Source organism: Anabas testudineus, chromosome 19, assembly GCF_900324465.2.
Source record: "Anabas testudineus chromosome 19, fAnaTes1.2, whole genome shotgun sequence".
NCBI lineage: Eukaryota > Metazoa > Chordata > Actinopteri > Anabantiformes > Anabantidae > Anabas > Anabas testudineus.
The window spans coordinates 215919-237659 of record NC_046628.1 but is presented as its reverse complement, the minus strand read 5'-3'; the positions used below and the strand labels follow the sequence as shown (position 1 = coordinate 237659).

General features: G+C 40.5%; 1 protein-coding gene across 3 annotated transcripts in view; it reads left to right on the top strand.

Annotated features, from left to right (window-relative positions):
• ccdc57 (coiled-coil domain containing 57) overlaps positions 1-20133 on the top strand; it is a 47615-nt gene extending 27482 nt beyond the window's left edge. For all 3 annotated transcript variants that reach the window (XM_026350541.1, XM_026350542.1, XM_026350543.1), the window contains 6 exons: positions 362-447; positions 2659-2896; positions 5105-5211; positions 13096-13233; positions 13340-13517; positions 18160-20133. In XM_026350541.1, coding sequence (XP_026206326.1) covers positions 362-447; positions 2659-2896; positions 5105-5211; positions 13096-13233; positions 13340-13517; positions 18160-18380 — 968 coding nt within the window. In that variant the 3' untranslated portion in view covers positions 18381-20133. The remainder of the gene's footprint in view (positions 1-361; positions 448-2658; positions 2897-5104; positions 5212-13095; positions 13234-13339; positions 13518-18159) is intronic.
• The last annotated feature ends 1608 nt before the right edge of the window (positions 20134-21741 follow it).

The following is a 21741-nucleotide window of genomic DNA, read 5'->3' as shown; positions in this document are numbered from 1 at the left end:
TCTGCTGTCTGATGTTAGAATGCTGTGATAGGGGGCTGAGGGAGAAGTGTTTCCTCATGTTTCATGGTGATGTCATATGGTGTGAATTGAAAACTAATGTAGTGTTAATATTTAATTTTAATATGATGTAACAACCATGTAATTTCACAACTTTACGCAAACATCAGCACTGATTTTGTAAGAGTGATTTTTAGTGTTTGTAGATATAGGCTGTCCAAACAACATCCACTGAATGACTGAATCTTAATAATGCGGTAGATTGAAATGTTATTTGTATTGGTTTTACTAAACTAATGGTTTTGTGGACATTCTTTTTAATTTGTATTTTTGTCTTGTTTGTTGGGTGGATCATCTGGTCTAGAGAAACATGCCAACGCTTCCGCTTTGACTGAGCAGGATGTCAAAGTGGCACATAGAGAGTCTGTTCTCACAGACACCGTCGAACAGGTACTGAAGGACATCAGCAAACTACTTTTTTCTTTTAGTCAGATGTAACCTTTAGCTATTCGGCTCTTAACTATCTTAAGTAGGACTTGAATTCTTGATTTCAAACTAGAAATCATATCACTGACAAACGGCACCACCATAACCTGTTACGAACTGACTGACTGGACTGACGGGGACCAAACGGGTATGAACAAAAAGATATATTTATTAACAAAAGGCAGGGGACACAGGGAACTAACACAAACTAACAAAGTATCAACACAAAACGCTGCGGGAACGCAGGCAACAGACGAACCAACAAAACATACAAAGTACCAACTAATAAACATGCACTAATGTGGACATGAAACCAACAAACTAAATGTACAAAGTGACAAACCAAAATCACTGCGCAAGGCAGGCAAACAGGAACAAAACATACAAAACTAACAGGACTAAAAATACTGCATAAACGCAGACCAAACAAATCAAAACAGACAAACCAAAAACAGACAGGTGCCTTACGGACAAACAAACGAACGAACAGACCGACCAGAGATGTGGAGGAGTAGTGTGCAGCATGAATGAATTCAGGGTGACAAACCAGCACTGAACTGAGGACTGAGGGGTGCTTTTAAAACAGAGTGATGCACAGGTGACTTGAGTCTGTAATTAGTCCGGGGAGTTCAGTGGAAAGTGGAGGAAGTCCATATATGGGTGTGTGGCAGGAGGGTGAGACACAGAAAAAAAACAAAACAGAACAACCTGACAGGGGCCGAAGGGGGGAATTGTAACATAACCACTAAGTGTCACCTTGGAAACATAATTCTAACTTACAAGTTAGCCAGCTTAGTGGGTAACCTTTTAGGATTAAAAGAAAGCAATATGTCTGTGAAGATTTTCACTCATCCAGGTGAAGTTATTTGGAATTAAGTCATGGCAACTGAACTTCCTTCTTGTTAGGTTGAAACGTTTCCTTACTCATCCAAGTAGCTTTTTCAGTCTGAAGATAGTTGGTTAGAGACTACAAATTTATGCTCCAGGTTGGTTTCACTTCCCCCTTGGCCTGAATAGGCTCCTTAGGTGAAACAATGGAAGGGAGGTTTTGAAGGATGTAATAGTCACACCTCTGCCAACCCCTCTTATCACCTAAAGTGGATTGTTAGGTGTGTAACCAGAAAGATGAGGCCCAATTCACACCTACCCAAGATTGGACACACCTAATTTTAGGTTTAACCTATCTTTGTGAAAATTGCCCTTGGTGACTGTTAAAGGAATAATATGTAAAATACTTTTATTGTATTAAATTGGTCAGGATGTATTGGTCATCTGCAACAAGAAACTATGTAAGTTGAACTATTAGCTTGTCAGGCAACAATGCTACAGCCTGTAAATTCTCTTTAAAAAGTTCATTCTGGGATGAAACCTCTGTTTCTGTTTAGACCTGTGTGGTACAGCCAACTGTACATTTGATCAGTAACACATGTCCAATCATTGGATGCCAGACATGAAACCGCTTACAGTCCAAACAGGTTTCAAGATGGACAAATAGTTAGCTTCAGCTAAAGTTAGCTAACTTTAATTTATCATGGATACCAGTAGGAATGCTAATTTTAAGTCATTTAAATTTTCAAGTACTGCCATTCATACTAAGTGTGTGTATAGACAGTGAGTATTTGAGACACACAACTAATGAAGTTATCCTGACTAGTGCAGGATAGCGCCACAATGCTAAATCAGCAATGGAGGAGCTGCTGGATTTGCACTCTCTCCTCCTCCTCCTCCTCTCTCTACTCACTGGCTTCTCTTCACGCTGAGTAAGGCACTTCATTTCTTCATAACTGAAAACTGTGTTATCTCAGAAATAAATGTAAAATGATGTATTAAAAATATAATATACAGTTAAAAATACTGTATTTTGAATTGATACTGCAGTACTACTTTTAAACGAGCTGCCAGTCTTAAATACTGTTCCTTTAAAGCTACCCATCTATTTCTTGCTGACCCATGACTGTGGGACAGTTTTTCAGCATTAACAAACAAATATCAGATGTGAGCAATAGATTTTTTTTTATTGCATACTATCACTGTATAACATTGTCCAAGCGTGTAATGTAGTCGTACCAGGGTTAATTGACTAAACAGTTATGTAAAATGAGAGGAAGATATTGTGTATGCTGCTGTAGCAACCCAGATTTTTCCAGATTATCTAATCTTCCTGAATGCTTCCAGAATGCTTTGGTGCGACAGCTCCAGGAAGAGAACCTGTATTTACGCCATCAGCTGACCTCAGGTCCAGTGTCTGGTGATATGTTTGACAATGTCAAGGATACAAAAAGCAACCATCCTGTTATGCGTACCAGGTTGAAGCAGGCAGCATCCTGTATTGCCCGCTTGAGCCGAGAGAAACAGCAGCTGATAGAGATGGCCAACAGCCTCCGTGCCCAAATCACCACTGCTAGGCTACATGGTATGGTTACAGACACCCTCACCAACCACTTTCACACACACACTGCATTAAATCATATATTATTTAAGACTCTGTCATACAACAAACCAGCAGAATTGCCATTTATCAAAGCTTTGCTAGTATCCTAGTTGTATTCTCTCTATTTAGACCTGTATTTCAACATCAGAACATCACAGAAAGTTAGAAAGACAATCAACATGTTTTATTGTGAGAGGAAGATGAGCATCGACATGAGACAGTGTTAAAAGCAACAATTAATATATTAAATAAAATCTCTAGCTTAATTAATTTGTTAGATATCACACATACAGTAGGCCTACAGTAACATCCTTTACAGGCTCAGGCTATTACAGGGCTAAGCAACAACTATAACTGCAACTCTCAGGATGTTCAGAATGAGTCAAAATGCACTGGTAGCTCTTTATTTACTGCTTGGTAATATTGTGGTAATATTTAGGAAATAACAAGGAGATGGTGGTGTAATAAAGTTAAAGCTGAGTAATAAGTAATGTAATACCTGGGTAGAAACCAGGTAAAGATGGTGTCATAGTTTGTTAATTCTAAGATAATAACTGGGTAATTTTTAGGTAATAACAATATAACTTGCTCATTATGTCAATAATAAAAAATGTACAAAGTAATATCATTGGTCAATAATTTAGACTGGTAAAAAATCTATATTGAATGCACTTTACACAGATGTGCAAAATAAAAAAAAGGCAGAGACGTGTTTTCCTCCTAAGGTTGCATTAGACATCTCCAGAAGGATGCTACAAATGTTTATCAAACTATAGTAGCAACTGTGATGTTTTATGCTGCAGTTTGCTAGGGAGGCAGCATAAAGAAGAAGGATGCAAGGTAGCTGGACAAACTTGTGCACAAAGCTAGTTTATTAACTAAACAACTCACCTCTATGCGTTGGCCCCACTGCCATCAGGCTCTACAACACCCTAGCTAACAGCAGATAATTACTAACTACTTTTACTATCTTTCTATCTACAAGACTACCTGAATTTACCTCCGAGGACTAATAAAGTTTATCTTATCTTATCTTTGTATTTGCCAAATAATAGCCAGGTATTAGTATAAGCAATGGGTATATCTAGGGTAATAGTAGGTCAAAACCATGTGGATAATAATGTGTAATAGAAATACTAGGAACTCCATTAACCCTTAAACAGTACAGTAGTTTCTGTTTAATAACCATGAAACAAAGCTGTGAATTGCAAAACTGAATATTTAGTGCCCATATTATACAAAATCAATTTTGGTACACATATGACTCTCTTATACATGTAGACACAGACCAAGTATATTAAAAGTGCACACCATCTTTTTTTCCATTTCTAAATTTCCTGTTTTGTGGAAAGGGTCGTCACTTTGAAGTACTTGCAATAAATGTATCGCTCCACCCCTTTTTTTTAAAGTATTGTTTCCTCTTGTAGAGCAACTTGTGACCAGGTACTGACAGAGAGTGCCAGCTAGGCCAGGAAACAAGCTGAAGTTGAATTTATTCCTTCTTCGTGTTTAACTATGGTCTCAGGAGAGCATGATTTAGATTTCAGTATACTGTTGTTCTCCTATGTGTCTTTACTTTAGTGCACTTTTGCTGCATTCCATCTTTCTCTTTGTGTTGGTTTAATGTGACAATACAATGAAATTTCTCTGCTGGAGCAACAACATAAAGGTCACTCTAACAGGCTAAACAAACTAATCAGGTGGGTTGGTTCTGTTCTGGGTGTGAAGCTGAAACTTCTACATTTATACCTGAGAAGAGGATGCTGTCTCCTCTCAATCAATATTATTACTAAGCTGTAAAGTGCTATCAATGTACTTACTGAAGGACAGAAAATAAGGAAAAAGAAAAAGTTGAGTAACCTTTGAACTAATTATTTTATTAAATGTATATATTTTATTTCTAACTTATCTTCTATGTTCTTGAATGTTAAGGTCATGAAGTTTCCTCTTCAGTCTGATATCCTTGTCCTAAATGTCATATCAACTGTATAGTTGCTAGACAGATTCCTGTCAAATAGGTGTGTTGTAGGATCAAACTTGTACTTCTTTTCCCCCAGACCCTCTAACAGCTTTATTACTTTCTTCTTACTCTTTATCTCATAAATATTGAAATATGTATTGCAGTATGAAGGAGCAAGTACAGGAGACTGTATAACAGTATCGACAGTTCCCCAAATCTCATGTTTCTAGCAGAATCAGTGGAGCCAGAGAAGGACTCCTCCAGCAAAACACAAGGAGACCAACATGACCAGCTGTCTTCCGTACTGGGACAGCTACAGTACCAGCTCACCACACAGGTATCTCCTCCAACTCAGTTTTAAGTTTAAGTCTCTTCAAATCCACTAAGAAAGTACTGCTTCTTCCTGTTCTTCTATATCACACTTACTTTTTACGTCACATGAATTCAAATATGCACATGTAGATTCAGGCAGGTATTGCGATCAGTCTTATTTTTTGTCAATCAGTCTAATAAATATACACTGCTCAAAAAGTTAAAGGAACATTTTTTTAGTAAGAGCATCAAGTCAATTAAACTTCTGAAGGTTATGTGTTTTCTAGCCACAACATGGTAGTGCATGTACATGCAGCACCTCAGCATTCTATGTATTAGTATTTTTTAATTAGTCCCTTTCAAGACCATCAGGCATTCTTATTACTCTACCTGGTGGAAATCGACACAGGCGGTACAGAGAGAAGTAGCAGAAGCGAGGATGCAGAGCTGGGATACCTGCACGAGACTCCACTACCGAGCCTCTTTGTTACAAATGCAATATCTCTTTCCAACAAACTCAAGGAACTCAAACTTTTTACATCCATTAAGAACATCATTCAGGACTCCTGTGCTATGGTAATTACTGAAACATGGATTAACCCAGACATTTGAGCAGAGGCTATTCAGCTAGCAGTACATCGAGGCTACAGAACCACAGAGTCTAAGATATTCTGATACAGACTATGAACAGAGAAGGGGGACTTTGTGTTATATTTTGTATAGACACCCTCTATGAACTGTCGCTATTGGGTTTCTTTTCTCTGTACAATGTACCCTGCGTGACCTGAGCTCTGCTCCCCTTTGTACTTCATTGTGTGAAGAAAAGAACTACAGCGTTCCACCAAAGGGGTCCGGCTGTGCCCACGTTGCAAGATAGCTTTCATGGATGGTGACCTCCATGCTCACTGCGGAATCTGCCTCAGCCCTGGACATATGGCCCTCACTCCTCGGGCCACATGTCCCTAATGTGAACATCTGCCCTTTGAGAGTAGCAACGGCGAGTGGATGCCTGCAGTGCTCCAGGAGCAGGAGGATAATGATGACGACAACTTGGCTAAACGTGTCAGCTTCAACGTTCAAAAAGCACACAACAGTCAGTACCCAGTCAGTGAGCTCCATGCAGGGCAGGAGTCCCCCTAGCCTACATCTTGCTCACTAAGGTGACATTTTTTAGCAGATGTCAGCCTACTCCCCTGTCTTTCCGTGACCACCCGCCTCACTGGCCGCACACACACCAGGGTGCCGCTCGGACAATAGCTGCTACTAATAATATTGCCCTGCTCAGCTCCTCTCTTCCCTCCGTCGCTGTGCAGCCTGGTGCGCTGCCTGCCGACCTGGTGGATGAAATAGGCAAGGCTATGTCGGCCATTCTCACACTGTCTTCAGCCGCGGCAGTGGTGCAGTCTTCGTGATGACGTGATGCAGGAAACGTGTGTCACTCTGCAGGATCTTCCGCACAGAACAGCACTTTGCAGAGCCAATCACTTCTTAGTAGAGAGCAGTCTCTTGACAATCAGTCTGCTTTTATCTCTCCTGAATTTTGCAGCCGGTCGTGTTGATGCACATGTTTCCCCCTTATATGTGAATTCCACTATGCTCACACACTCTGAGGCAACAGTAGAGTCTGCCCCTCCCCTCTCCAGTGTTAGCATGGATGAGATGCTTTTCTCTCCTGCCAACACAACGCTTCATCCAGACACCTCCCCTTTATATGACCTCCCCACCTCTCACCTCTCTGTGCATGTTAGCCGAGCCTAAATAAATAACAACTCACGCTACTTTCTTGTTACAAAGAAGATGGGTGGAATGAGACCCACTCTCGATCTGTCTCTCTTCAACAAATGCATCACGATGAGCCCATTTCACATGCTTACCATAAAGCATTTGATGGAGTGTGTTTGTCGCGCAATTGGTTCTCGTCAATCAACTTAAAGGACGCTTATTTCCATGCGCCTAAGATTTTTGCCTTGTGTGTGCCAAGTGTGTAGAAGCAGCTTTGGAGCTGACAACCTGATTCCCATGGCTTCCTTCAGAGAAACCGCAGCACTCCACACAGAGCAGCTCATGGAACATCTGTCTCTGCTGGGTTTTGCCATAAATTGGAAAAAGAGCCCCCCACTGCCTTCTCAGTCAATCATTTATCTCGGAGTGATAAACTGCGAAAATTCACAGTGCGCTTTGTAGTTCGCAATGGACGCACGGGACAATCCTCCGCTCGGAGTGGATGCTTTCTCTCACCACCCATTGCCCAGAGTTCTTCCCTATGCCTTCCCTCCTATTCCTCTGATTCCACGTCTCTTGGCATGTGTGCAGGAGGAGCATCTGTCAGTCATTCTGGTGGCTCGGAGCGCACAAGCGCTTCATGGTTTCCCACAACGATTCAGCTGTTGTCAGGTGATCCTTTGTGACGCCCATGACACAGGGACACGTTTTCACTGGTGGACGGACAATACTATCCATCACTTGCCTATGATAGGTCAGTGCCTGTGGGCCTGGCCCCTAAATGGGAATGTTTGGATAGCTTAGGTCTGCCACCTGCAGTAATTCGCACCATTCAGAATGCGAAGGCTCCATCCACAACAGTCTCATATGAAGCAAAATGGTCTGCTTTCTAGCAATGGTGTGTGGAGAAGAGCATGGATCCCACTTCATGCTTCCTCCTTCCCCACATTTTGTTTTTTCTCCAGTTGTTGATAGATCGAGAGCTGGCTCCGTCGAGGGTTAAATCATACGCTGCAGCCATCTTGTGGATATCTTTCTTTACACATCCGCTGATAAAACGGTTCTAAAAAGTTGTTAAAAGACAGCTCTGATTTGTTCAATGATGCCTCAGTGGAAATTACCAAAAGTTTTGTGCGCCCTTAAAAAGGCGTTTTAGCCTATATCAAGATTTCTCTCTCAGGCTCCTTTCTCTAAAGACAGCACTTTAACCCTGCGTGTGGCTAAAAGAGTGAGCAATCCATGTGTGCTGTCGGTCTCTCCATCTTGCCCTCTTATCAGAGAGGATGGGACTTTGGCAATTATCAGACTTAATCCCATGTTCACGCCTCAAATAAGGTCCTCCTTTAAGTCCAGAGTCATTAGTTTTCACCACAACAAGTAGTGCAAAAATGCTTTAATAAATGACACTCACTGCTCCCCAGAACCGGAATAGTTACAGATGTAGCAGCTTAAAACTTGTGTGCAGAAGATGCAAGCCTAACAAACCTAACAAGCAGAATGACCCCCAAAATTAATTTCTAAAAAGGTAAAAAGGTATTAATATAAATATAATATTTCCTGACACTGGCCATAGCATTAAAACCACCAAATAAAGTGTTGAACTAGGCTATGGGTATGGTTCAGGTCGCAGCTTTTGCAATTACGTAGGGTGCTAATTCCGTTTAGAGACAAACGCGGTCTGGTACTGAGCTTTGTGGGTGGGAGTTTGGAAAACTTGACCAGTGCACACAGAATATCGGTGGAATAATGAGGCTGTAGGTTAACAGAAATTATAATATTTAATGCCGTGAGTGGACTGTGTTTTATCCGTGGAGTAGACATGTAAGTGATTTATGGTACATGGCCCATAAAGTCAAAAAGTTCATTGTAGGCAGGGTGAGAATTCTGGAATTGGCATAGACCTTAGAGTAAGATGTGCCTTAGGTTTTAGCTCAGGCCCAGTTTGTTGTTAAATGCTTCATTTTTAGGTGGATGACCAGAGATTACCAAGTGTTGCGTGTCGGCCCTCATTCCACCCCACTCCCAGTTCTTATCGGGAGGGCCCCCTGACATAGTGATGGTACAGAATATGTCCGTAGTGAAATTATTAATGCATTAATAACTCATTTCAAACACAGTGTTAATATACAAACCAGTAAAATGCTGCGGCACCTGTATTCCCAACATTCCACACAATTCTTGGTGGTTTGAGCAGAGGCTATTCAGCTAGCAGTACATCGAGGCTACAGAACCACAGAGTCTAAGATATTCTGATACAGACTATGAACAGAGAAGGGGGACTTTGTGTTATATTTTGTATAGACACCCTCTATGAACTGTCGCTATTGGGTTTCTTTTCTCTGTACAATGTACCCTGCGTGACCTGAGCTCTGCTCCCCTTTGTACTTCATTGTGTGAAGAAAAGAACTACAGCGTTCCACCAAAGGGGTCCGGCTGTGCCCACGTTGCAAGATAGCTTTCATGGATGGTGACCTCCATGCTCACTGCGGAATCTGCCTCAGCCCTGGACATATGGCCCTCACTCCTCGGGCCACATGTTTCCCACAACGATTCAGCTGTTGTCAGGTGATCCTTTGTGACGCCCATGACACAGGGACACGTTTTCACTGGTGGACGGACAATACTATCCATCACTTGCCTAAGATAGGTCAGTGCCTGTGGGCCTGGCCCCTAAATGGGAATGTTTGGATAGCTTAGGTCTGCCACCTGCAGTAATTCGCACCATTCAGAATGCGAAGGCTCCATCCACAACAGTCTCATATGAAGCAAAATGGTCTGCTTTCTAGCAATGGTGTGTGGAGAAGAGCATGGATCCCACTTCATGCTTCCTCCTTCCCCACATTTTGTTTTTTCTCCAGTTGTTGATAGATCGAGAGCTGGCTCCGTCGAGGGTTAAATCATACGCTGCAGCCATCTTGTGGATATCTTTCTTTACACATCCGCTGATAAAACGGTTCTAAAAAGTTGTTAAAAGACAGCTCTGATTTGTTCAATGATGCCTCAGTGGAAATTACCAAAAGTTTTGTGCGCCCTTAAAAAGGCGTTTTAGCCTATATCAAGATTTCTCTCTCAGGCTCCTTTCTCTAAAGACAGCACTTTAACCCTGCGTGTGGCTAAAAGAGTGAGCAATCCATGTGTGCTGTCGGTCTCTCCATCTTGCCCTCTTATCAGAGAGGATGGGACTTTGGCAATTATCAGACTTAATCCCATGTTCACGCCTCAAATAAGGTCCTCCTTTAAGTCCAGAGTCATTAGTTTTCACCACAACAAGTAGTGCAAAAATGCTTTAATAAATGACACTCACTGCTCCCCAGAACCGGAATAGTTACAGATGTAGCAGCTTAAAACTTGTGTGCAGAAGATGCAAGCCTAACAAACCTAACAAGCAGAATGACCCCCAAAATTAATTTCTAAAAAGGTAAAAAGGTATTAATATAAATATAATATTTCCTGACACTGGCCATAGCATTAAAACCACCAAATAAAGTGTTGAACTAGGCTATGGGTATGGTTCAGGTCGCAGCTTTTGCAATTACGTAGGGTGCTAATTCCGTTTAGAGACAAACGCGGTCTGGTACTGAGCTTTGTGGGTGGGAGTTTGGAAAACTTGACCAGTGCACACAGAATATCGGTGGAATAATGAGGCTGTAGGTTAACAGAAATTATAATATTTAATGCCGTGAGTGGACTGTGTTTTATCCGTGGAGTAGACATGTAAGTGATTTATGGTACATGGCCCATAAAGTCAAAAAGTTCATTGTAGGCAGGGTGAGAATTCTGGAATTGGCATAGACCTTAGAGTAAGATGTGCCTTAGGTTTTAGCTCAGGCCCAGTTTGTTGTTAAATGCTTCATTTTTAGGTGGATGACCAGAGATTACCAAGTGTTGCGTGTCGGCCCTCATTCCACCCCACTCCCAGTTCTTATCGGGAGGGCCCCCTGACATAGTGATGGTACAGAATATGTCCGTAGTGAAATTATTAATGCATTAATAACTCATTTCAAACACAGTGTTAATATACAAACCAGTAAAATGCTGCGGCACCTGTATTCCCAACATTCCACACAATTCTTGGTGGTTTTGCAGCAGATGTTATTTTTTGTACATTTATTTTCTTTGATTAAGTAGTCAAAATTAAGATGTTATTGAAAGGCTTTTATCCAAAAATCAAGGATGGACCAGGATGAGCACTGCCAGAGCCTTACAAAATGACCTCAGTGACCTGGTCACTGATGTGAATGTCTTTAACCAAGCAATCAAAAACAGACTTCATGGGGGTGGCGTGAGCTAATTTGAAACAATATACAGTATGTTGCTTAAAATTTGGACATACAGTACACACATATATTGTCTTTATTTCTTAGCTTCTGAAAAAGACCAATAGTAACATTGTATATAAACAATATTTGAATATAAAATGAAAACATATCTACCTAATTTGTCTTTGAATGTTAAATGTTGTGTATACTATATGTCTAATGCTAATAATTGTATGCAGTACATGTAACAAGGATACATTTCAGACACAAGTATTATAATTTGCTTTTGTAGCCCCATGCTTGTGCTTGAAAAAGTAAAAAAAAATAATCAGTTAAAACCATGATGATTTGATGGATTATTTTTTTTAGTGCTGATTATGTGTTATTAAAAACCCTGGGGTAATCAATTTATGCACTTATGTTAGTTAGGTTGTATAAGATGTTATGATTATGATGAGATGATATTTTTAGGAAACAGGGTTGCTCTAATAAGTAACTACATAATATTTATATTTAAAGTGTTTGTTTGCTGTAAGGTATGATCACCCCAAATATGTTGTGCTATGAATTTATGTTTCAGGAAACCATCTTGGTAGCACTGTAATTCACAGCTCGGTAATAATATTGCAATAAGTAATATTTTAAAAATAATAAAGTAATACTGAGGTGATACAGAGATAATAGCATGGTGAAAACCAGGTGAGACAGGGTGTAATAAAATAACTTTTTAGTTCAATTCAATTCAATTCAATTTTATTTGTAGAGCGCTTTTTACAATTGACATTGTCACAAAGCAGCTTTACACAACCAAAGAACAGTACATGAACAGTGAATGTGTATGAATCATGAAATGAGATTGTCCCTGATGAGCAAGCCGAGGGCGACGGTGGCAAGGAAAAACTCCCTGAGAAGGCAACAGGAAGAAACCTTGAGAGGAACCAGACTCAACAGGGAACCCATCCTCATATAGGTGATTACATGCTATGTAGGCAGCAGGCAGTCAGTTTAGTTGTGTTGTTACTTTGCCTTGTTGATGCCTTGTTGTGCTGACAGTTTAGCTTTACCTATTACTTTGATAACTATCATGATATTACTTTATAAAAGTTGTATTATTTAAATAATTATCAAGTTAAATTGTTATTATATAAATAATAACCCTTTATTACCTTGTTACAATTATACCCTGTCTTCCCTGGTTATTACCATGGTGTTACCACACCTTTTACTGTGCTATTACCTTCATATTACCCCACTAAAGCCTTGTTCTTTCCAAAATATTAACCTAGTATTTCTATATTGATACCAAGATTTAAACTACAGTGCTACCCCGTCTCTTTTACAACATAAAGACAGAACCTGCAATGGCATCACAGCAGGTTACTACGGAATTGCAGTGTGACTAATAATACAAATTAGATTTAATAAATAAATAATTTAGAATTATGCCATAGTTGTTGAGGGTGCTAAAGGTGCTCTCTCCTGTGTGTAATTACAACCTTTGGCACAAGAGACAGGAGGGGTTGCATGGGAAAGGAAATGACTGCGTCTGGCTGTTCTCAGGTCAGGGATTTATGTACAGCAACTTCAGGTGGTCTTTTTTAGTTTAGGTTCAAAGAAAATCCAGTCCCATCTGCTCTATTAACAGACTTTCTCCAATTTTCGAAAAAGTTTTGATGACATATGTTGCCAATAATTTTAACACTATCATTGTTTGATGTTCTGTTTATCATCTTTGTTTTTCGTAACAAAAACTGGAATTTTTCCCAGACTCATATGTTAGTGACTCTGGAAAAAACAGAGCAGATAACATGAATAACCAATCTGATATGCATGGGAATGTAGGGGAGGATAAGGATGTTGATGTTGAGTCTTTCCCTGTGCCACCACCAGAGAGCACAGTCTCTATGCTTATGCATTTGTGTCTTCAGGAACTGCAGTTTGCTCTGAGTGAGAGGGTTTGCACTGCCACTAAACAGCTCCCACCAGGAACCAACAAGCAAGGTCTTTCCACAAATGGGGCAGCCAACACTCCACCAGAGGGGAACAAAACTACAGATAGGCCTGAGGTAAAAATAGATTTAGTGAAGTACTGCAGTAATTGTAACACCACATGTTAAATTTATATTCATAGTGAATCATCTCAAATTAATTGAATGTAATATGTTTCTTTAGAACTCCACCAACACAGAGAATGCTCCTCTGCTCCGTGTATCACAGAATATAAACATGGGGCTGCATTCCCAGTCAGATCTGTCCAGGTACCAGTTGTCATCAGATGAGTCAATACAGTCATTAAAGGAACTGTGGGAGATACTGGACCTTGGACTGAGTTCATCAATTTTCAATGAAGGTAACCATACCTATCACAAACCTTTGCAGGTACAGATATTGTTTTTTATGAAATTTAGATTTAGATTTTACATTTAGTCATTTGGCATTTCTAAGGTACAATGCAAGCAACAAATCTCAGTCAGGAAGAAGATATTTGTTTTGTGAGCCAGATTGGGAGAAAGATCTTTCTATGTCATTTTATTTTTTCAAGTGCATAGAAAGTTGCAGAAGTAGCTCAGAAGGTGGCATGGTGAAAAAAAAAGCGAGTAAGCAGTAATAGTTTCCGTGGGTATATGGGTGAAGTATCACAAATTAACCAAGTGGCCGGCATAGTGTGCAGGAACATCTGTGCCGAGTACAAGCTGGAAATCCCAAAGTCAAAGTGGGACACACCTCCAAAGGTGGTTGAGAATGAAAGAGCTAAGATTCAAGATTCCATTCAAGATTCAAATCCTGTAGGACTTACAGATACAGACTGACAAACTGATAATGGCCAACCAACCCGACATACTAGTTGTGGACAAAAAGGAGAGCAAGGCTGTACTGATAGCTGTAGCAATCCCAAGTGATAGCAAAATCAGGAAGAAGGAGCGCGAGAGATCGAGGATGTGGAAGGTGAAGGCAGAAGTGGTACCCGTGGTGATAGGAACACTGGGGGCTGTAACTCCCAAACTGGGAGAGTGGCTCCAACAGATCCCAGGAACAACATGTGAGATCTCTGTCCAGAAGAGTGCAGTCCTAGGAACAGCTACTGTGCAGGACCCTCAAGCTCCCAGGCCTCTGGTAGAGGACCTAAGCTTGTAGGACTAAGACCGCTCCAAGAAAGGAGCGAGTGGGGAAATTTTTTATATATATACAGTGGCTTGTAAAAGTACTCATACCCCTTGAACTTTTCCACATTTTCTCACATTATGACCACAAACATAAATATATTTTATTGGAATGTTATGTGAAAGACCAACACAAAGTAGCATACAATTGTGAAATAGAAAGAAAATTATACATAAGTTTTTTATGTATAATATAATTTATGTTTTATTTTTTACAAATAAAAAACTGAAAAGTGCAGTATGCAAAAGTATTCAGCCCCCTTTTCTCTGAGTGCATCCAATTGCCTGCAGAAGTTGCCTGATGGTTTCTGACTGATTGAATGTTGACCTAATGACTGAATAGAGTCCACCTATGTGTAATTTAATTTCAGTGAAAATACAGCTGTTCTGTGACAGCCTCTGTGGTTTGTTAAGGGAATATTGGGGAGCAGCATCATGAAGTCCAAGGAAGACACCAGACAGGTCAGGGATAAAGTTGTGGAGAAATTTAAAGCAGGGTTTGGCTATAAAGAGATCTCTCAAGCTTTGAACATCTCACGTCCATCATCTGCAAATGCAAAGAGTATGGCACAACTGCAAACCTACCGAGACATAGTTATCCACCTATCCACCAGTCCGAACAAGGAGAGCACTGATCAGAGATGCAGCCAAGAGGCCCATGGTGACTTTGGATGAACTGCAGAGATCTACAGCTCAGGTGGGGGAATCTGTCCATCGGACAACTATCAGTCGTGCACTGCACAAATCTGGGCTTTATGGAAGAGTGGCAAGAAAAAACCATTGTTAAAAGAAAACCACAAGAAGTCCTGTTTGCAGTTTGCCAGAATCAATGTGAGTGACCCAGCAAACGTGTGGAAGAAGGTGCTCTGGTCCGATGAGACCAAAATTGAACTTTTTGGCCTAAATGCAAAACTCTATGTGTGGCGGAAACGTAACACTGCTCATCATTCTGAACACACCATACCCACTGTCAAACATGGTGGTGGCAGCATCATGCTCTAGGGCCGCTTCTCTTCAGCAGGGACAGGGAAGCTGGTCAGAGTTGATGGGAAGATGGATGGAGCCAAATACAGGGCAATCTTGGAGGAAAACCTGTTGGAGTCTGCAAAACACTTCTAATCTGACTCAGCTTGAATTGTTTTGCAAGGGAGAATGGGCAAAGATTTCAAACTCTAGATGTGCAAAGCTGGTACCCCAAAAGACTTGCAGCTGTAATTGCAGCAAAACGGGGTTCCACAAAGTATTGACTCAGGGGGGCTGAATATTTTTGCACACTTGCAGTTTTTTATGTGTAAAAAATAAATAAACTCATGTATAATTTTCTTTCTACTTCACAATTGTATGCCACTTTGTGTTGGTCTTTCACATAACATTCCAATAAAATATATTTATGTTGGTGGTCATAATGTGAGAAAATGTGGAAAAGTTCAAGGGGTATGAGTACTTTTACAGGCCACTGTATATATATATCTATATCTCTCAGTGATGTAGTCTGTCAGTCCAACAACATCCTCACAATTAGGTTCACAGAGTCTTCCAGTCTGTAGAATCAAAGCATTTCTGCAGGGTAGCATTGGTCCCCTCTGTCCATACTGTGTTAGTGGTGGTATGCTGCATCTAAACTAAAGTGTATTGTGGGAGGAGATTTACCAGGTTGTGATCTGACTTGCCCAGAGGGGAGATGGCAGTGGAGCTGTAGACCTCTTTAACCTTAGCAAACATCAGGTCCTGTGTCCTCCTCCTTTGTGGTGGCCGTCCTTAGTATAATGAGCTGATCCTGGGTGTAAACAAAGGAGCTGGCTCAATCGCGATGCTGCTGCGTACCTGTATTTCAGATGAATAAAAGTATTATTCGAATTGCTAAAATGAAGATAAAAACGCTCTTGATCAACAGGATCTGAGAAGGTATAAGTCCTAAAAAAGTTACTTATCTACACAAAATTAGTGGAAGAAAAGAAAATAAATTAAGGAAAAGATATCACAAGGGAAGTAGCCTTTGCCTTATTGAAGACAATAGGATAAAACTCCAATGTAGTCCTCAATAGACCAGGACATGGAGAAGCTGCTCCATGGAAACAAGACATGTCATCCCCCTTCCTAAGCACCACTCAATGTGCAGATTGTGTTTTCAGAGCCAGGTGGCTCCAATGGAAACTGGGGGGGAACTGATCATTTTCTATGAACAGGTGAAAAGGTATTGTGCATCTGGAACAAGGGTGGCTTTGGTGATTACCAAGAGCAGTTACCTGGACTTTGGACTGCAGGACTTCTGACTGGATCCAGAGTTGCTGAACCATGTCTTCATATATGAATTCAGTGTTGGCTCAGGAATCAATTAAAGCAGATAAACAATGGGTCTGGTCAGACAGTCTTAGTTGCACTGTGGTGAGAGGAGAGGGGCTGACAGTCGTTGGACGCCTCTTCTTTTGCTGGACATTGTCAGACTTTGTGACCTGCACCGCCGCAATACAGACAAATGTTCTCTAAATGTCCTGCATTTTATTAGGGTGAGACTTTAGTGAAAGGCAGTCGCAGAGATGGTCAGGGTGCATTATCAGGTATTCATTTTTAATTATTACAAATATATTAACACAAGTGGTAAACACATGTTTAGAACATATTTGTTAATTTCTCCTTTGAATCCTACAATCATTTTTAATTATTACAAATATATTAACACAAGTGGTAAACACATGTTTAGAACATATTTGTTAATTTCTCCTTTGAATCCTACTTCAAAAATAGTAATAAGTCCTAATAAGTTCTGCTGGTTTCTTCCTCTAAAGGGAGTTTTTCCTCTCCACTGTAGCCTAGTGCTTGCTCAAACGGTTGTGTTTTCTACATAATTCTGTATACAATTATACTTATGTCAGGTTGTAAACCTACAACGTTAAGTGCCTTGAGATGAGTTCTGTTGTAATTTGGCGCTATAGAGAGTCATTTCAAAGTCAAATCATTGCACAACCTTAGTGGATCAGATCTTGTAATTTTTTACTTGTCAAGAGGTTTATTAAGTTTGCATGCAAACCTTTAGTAAATCATGGCCCAATTGTAGTCTTGTCTGAACAGGGATTTAGTCAGGGATTTAATTTGTGTGTCAGTCACCAGTAATGTATCAAATTAGTGGGCATAGGACATTATGTCCACAGAATAATACTATCACAAAGTACACAATGCCCAATATGAACACCACTGCAGAGGCTGGGTCAGTGAAGGACAGATGGAAGGAGAGTCGTTGCCCAATTCCTGGCTGTAGTCCCTGTCAACTCTCCAGAGACAGTTTCTCAACCTGAGCAGCAGCCCCATCAGGCTGAGATGAAGTGATCAGCATCATGCCATCTAAATTGTGAAATCAGACTAATGTAACACAGAATTTTGGAAATGTTAAAATCTGTTTAAATGTAAAATGTGTATCTAGATCTTAATTTGCATTAAAAAAAAATACATAAGGATATAACTCTCATTAAAGTGCACTATGTGATGAGGAGTTATCTTGTGATGGTTTGTAGGAAAGTGGGTCCACGTGTATCCTAACACCCTCATCTTCTTTCCAGCTTCTCTTCAGTCTGCTAATAAGGAAACATAGCTAGCTAGGAACCATCCTGTCACATAACTATATGTCAGTTTTTCTTGAAAAGAAAAAACAAATGTTAAATATCAAGCTGAATGTGTTATGTCCAGTTCTGTGATATGCAGTACAAGATGAAATTCAAGTAAAAATAGTAGCTGAAAAGCACATTTATTCTTTTATTTGCACTGACCTACTGAAATCAATAATTAAAACTAATAAGTACGTTAAAGTTGCTGCAATTCTGCCTCCCTTGTCTGCAGCTAAAGGTGATGAGCTGAACCGGAGGGACATGGCAGAATCTGATGGTGCAGGAATCCAAACAATTGTGCATGGTTTCAGTGTTCCCATTCATAGGCGACCCTCAACTGAGACCAAGCAAAGGATGAACTCCTATAAACCACCATCAAACTCTACCGAGACCAACAAACCTGGCACACTTGGTGGGATTAGCAAGATCCGAAACTACAACATTAAAGACTGATGCACTAGTAGGACTATGTATTTGCCTACAGTCAGTACGTTCAACAGTACCGTTATACTCACACTACCAACAAAAATTGCTAAGTTCTGGAGCTAGTGTAGTTCTGGGGTTGTTGGTGATTTGTTTTTACAAGTTGTTCTTTTTTCTGTCCTGGTATCTTACATTCCTTATTGTTCCTTAATGTGAAACACACGTAGAATGTTGAGACCAAGTGACCAGCTTTTCCTCTGTTTTAAAATGAATTCATGGTAGATAGTAAACTTATTGTCTACCCATTTTTTATTGACAAATGCGTAAGTCTCAGCCACTGATTGTTTGACGTGTGCCATTAATTTATTGTCTCTCTAGTTCACCAGTTTTTCTGGAATCAATTGTTATGAATGTGACAAGCATAAAAACACACAGAAGAAAAATACACTTCAAATCAAGATATACTAAACAAATACAAATAAGAATTAAAAATACAAATAGCAAAAAAATACATTGTTTGAGCCCATGCTATATGTTTTAATTCATTACAGTAAAATTAATTTGTGGATTAACAGGTTAGCTGAATACTTTTGACAGTTTGACTTGGCCCCAGATCCGTTGGTTCTTCACAAGTCATGTTGAGCTTGTTGCAACATGTTCATAATCTCAAATCTAACCAGGAGCAGGTTTACTCAGAGGTTGGCATGTTTAGAAAATTGTTGGGCTAGGATTTCCATCCAACTAATGCTGTGCACAAGCCACCTATTGATAGGAGTGGGTTAAAAGAAACACACAGACACACTTTCACCTGTTCCCAAATTTTATTTTGGATGTATTTATTATTTTGGGTGGTATTTTTGTGCCTTTGTTTGATTAGAGCACTACAGAGAAGACAGAAAGTTGTGACATTCAACAAAGGACCCAAGCCAAGGACACAGCAGATATGGAACATGCATGATAACAATTTAGCTAACAGTGTGGTCAATGCTTGTTCCTAAGTGTTGTGTAGATTATACAAATGAATCACTCCCATGTAACTGTGGTGTCAGTAAATGTTCACATTTAATTTGTCAACTACTTTTTTTCACCATCTTTCTCAATTTTTAAATATTTTTGATTGGGGAAGGGCAACATGCCTATTCTAAAAATGCATTCACAATGTTATTAGTAGTAATATTAGTGTTTTTCATTATTATCAAGATCATTACATTTCTAAAAACAACATTTTGAAAAGGCCAAAACTCCAGCAACATTTGCAGCATAAAGGACACCTGTACTACAAAACCATCATGTTTCAGCTTGTGGCCTTTGCCAGGGTCTTTATAGGGCAGATATATTATGACAAAATACAAATTGGAGAATACTAGACTGAAGGTTTAAATATGGTACAGTACATCATAGTCAGTGTGTCCTGAAAAACAAACTAATTTGCCTTTTATTACAAGACTTTCTATGTGGACTGTATTTTAATGCTTGCAACAGACTTAAAAAAGTTGGGACTGAATAATGTTTAACATCACATTTACTTTTAATTAGACTCAATAATTTTTTAACTGAGTATACTAATTGTTGCTGTTTTACAATAAAGAAGTGAATATTTGCAAGTTCGATACAAGACTTAAGATGTTTCACCTGTGTTCCTCTGCTCCTATATAAGCCCTCCCTCATCCACAGCAAAGCTGCTAGATAGTCATGTCTCACACTGATCTCCAGCCATTAATTCCCCTTGCTTTGTTTTCTAGCCTTGTTTCTTGCCTTGTGTGTGTTTCCTAACCTTGTTGAATCCTGGACGTTGCCTTTTGTTTAATTGTATCTGGCATTATAATTCTCACCTCAGACCAGCTTATCTCTAGTTTGTCCTGGGAGGACTTTAGCAGGAGAGCAGTATTTTGAAGACCCAGAGTTTCTGGGATCTATATTCTGGGAGCAAGACCCAGAATTTGCCATAGAGGTGGCCTGCTCCCATTTAGTCTTTCACTCTAATTTTGTCAAACCCTTTGAGAAAATAAAGCCCACTAACCCCAGCCCTGCTTAGCCTCTCCCATTACCACCTGCAGCTAACTCCTGTCATCCCACCACTTGTTGTCCTCTGCATGCTGGTCGTGGCTCCACTAGCTGCCCTTCTGCTTTCCCTGAGTCCCTGAGCCAGAGCATTACCATGAGACACCCTGAGCCAAGAAGAGGCCCAAGAGATTTCTTGCTCCTGCTCCAGTTCTCCGATCAGTGTCATCACTCCTCATCTAGTTTCCATTGATCCTGCAACTTCAGATCCTCTCTATCTCTGCCTTCAACACTGCTCCAGCTTGCGTTATGGTTCCTGCTCCAAATCCAGTCCCACTATTTGTGGTCAACTCCAGCTCCAGATCATCATCTACTGTTCTACTGTTGCTCTGGCACCTGACCAACCAACTGTCCTGGTACCAGCTCCTTCACTGGCCCCAGTACCCGGGCCTCTCCAGCTGCCTTGGGCAACCCGCCTGGGCCTCTCCAGCATCCTCTCCTGCCGCCTCCAGGTTTCCCACCTAGGGTTCTCCAGCCACCACCAGGCCACCCACCCGGGGCCCTCCGGTCTCCTCGACTATTGCTGTCTCTCTCAACCCCCGGATTATGGACTTTGTAATTTTTTATGCATGCCCTTTGGAAGTGTCTTCTTTTGGTGCGTTGCTGGTTTGCCCTTGGTTATGCCCTTTATTTAAGTCACTGACTTTTGAGTTCTAATTTTATACTTTTTGGCTTCGTTTTTTCTACCCAGAGCCCTGCGTGATCACCAACTAGGCACTACAATCATCACATGAGGGGGCATTTGCAGGCCATTACTCCCCAAATGAGTTACTTTGCCTTCTAAACCACGGGCCAAGCATTTAGTGCCTAACTTTTACTAATTACAGCTCATTATGATAATAATAACAATATGCTTTATTAATCCCCTTGGGGAAATTGTGGTTGGACAGCTGCCATCTGGTACATATCAGTACTACTACAGGGTTTCCAGATCTTGTCAAAGTACACCTGTACAAGAGGAACCAGGAATCAAACCACTAACCCTGGGGGTTTAGTAGACAAGCTACTGTCACCCCTAAAGGTTGTGAGAAGTGAGATTATCATGCCTTCACTCTGAGAAACATACTTCTGTGCCATAGATGCTCAAGTGTTCCAAAAGAAAGTCCTATCTGGATCAGTAGTTGGGGAAGGAAAGGACCAAAAGACAACTGAGTTGAAAAAAACTGTTACAAAAGTATCCTATATGTTTAATGTAAGACAGGATGTCTGCACTTGTGTATGTGTGTGCGGTTAATTCCCCTAATTTAACCTGTCAACTCTGATGACTGCACCAGGACACCAAATGTGAATTTTATGCAGTTGCTGGTTTCCTGAGACATACAGTAGACAG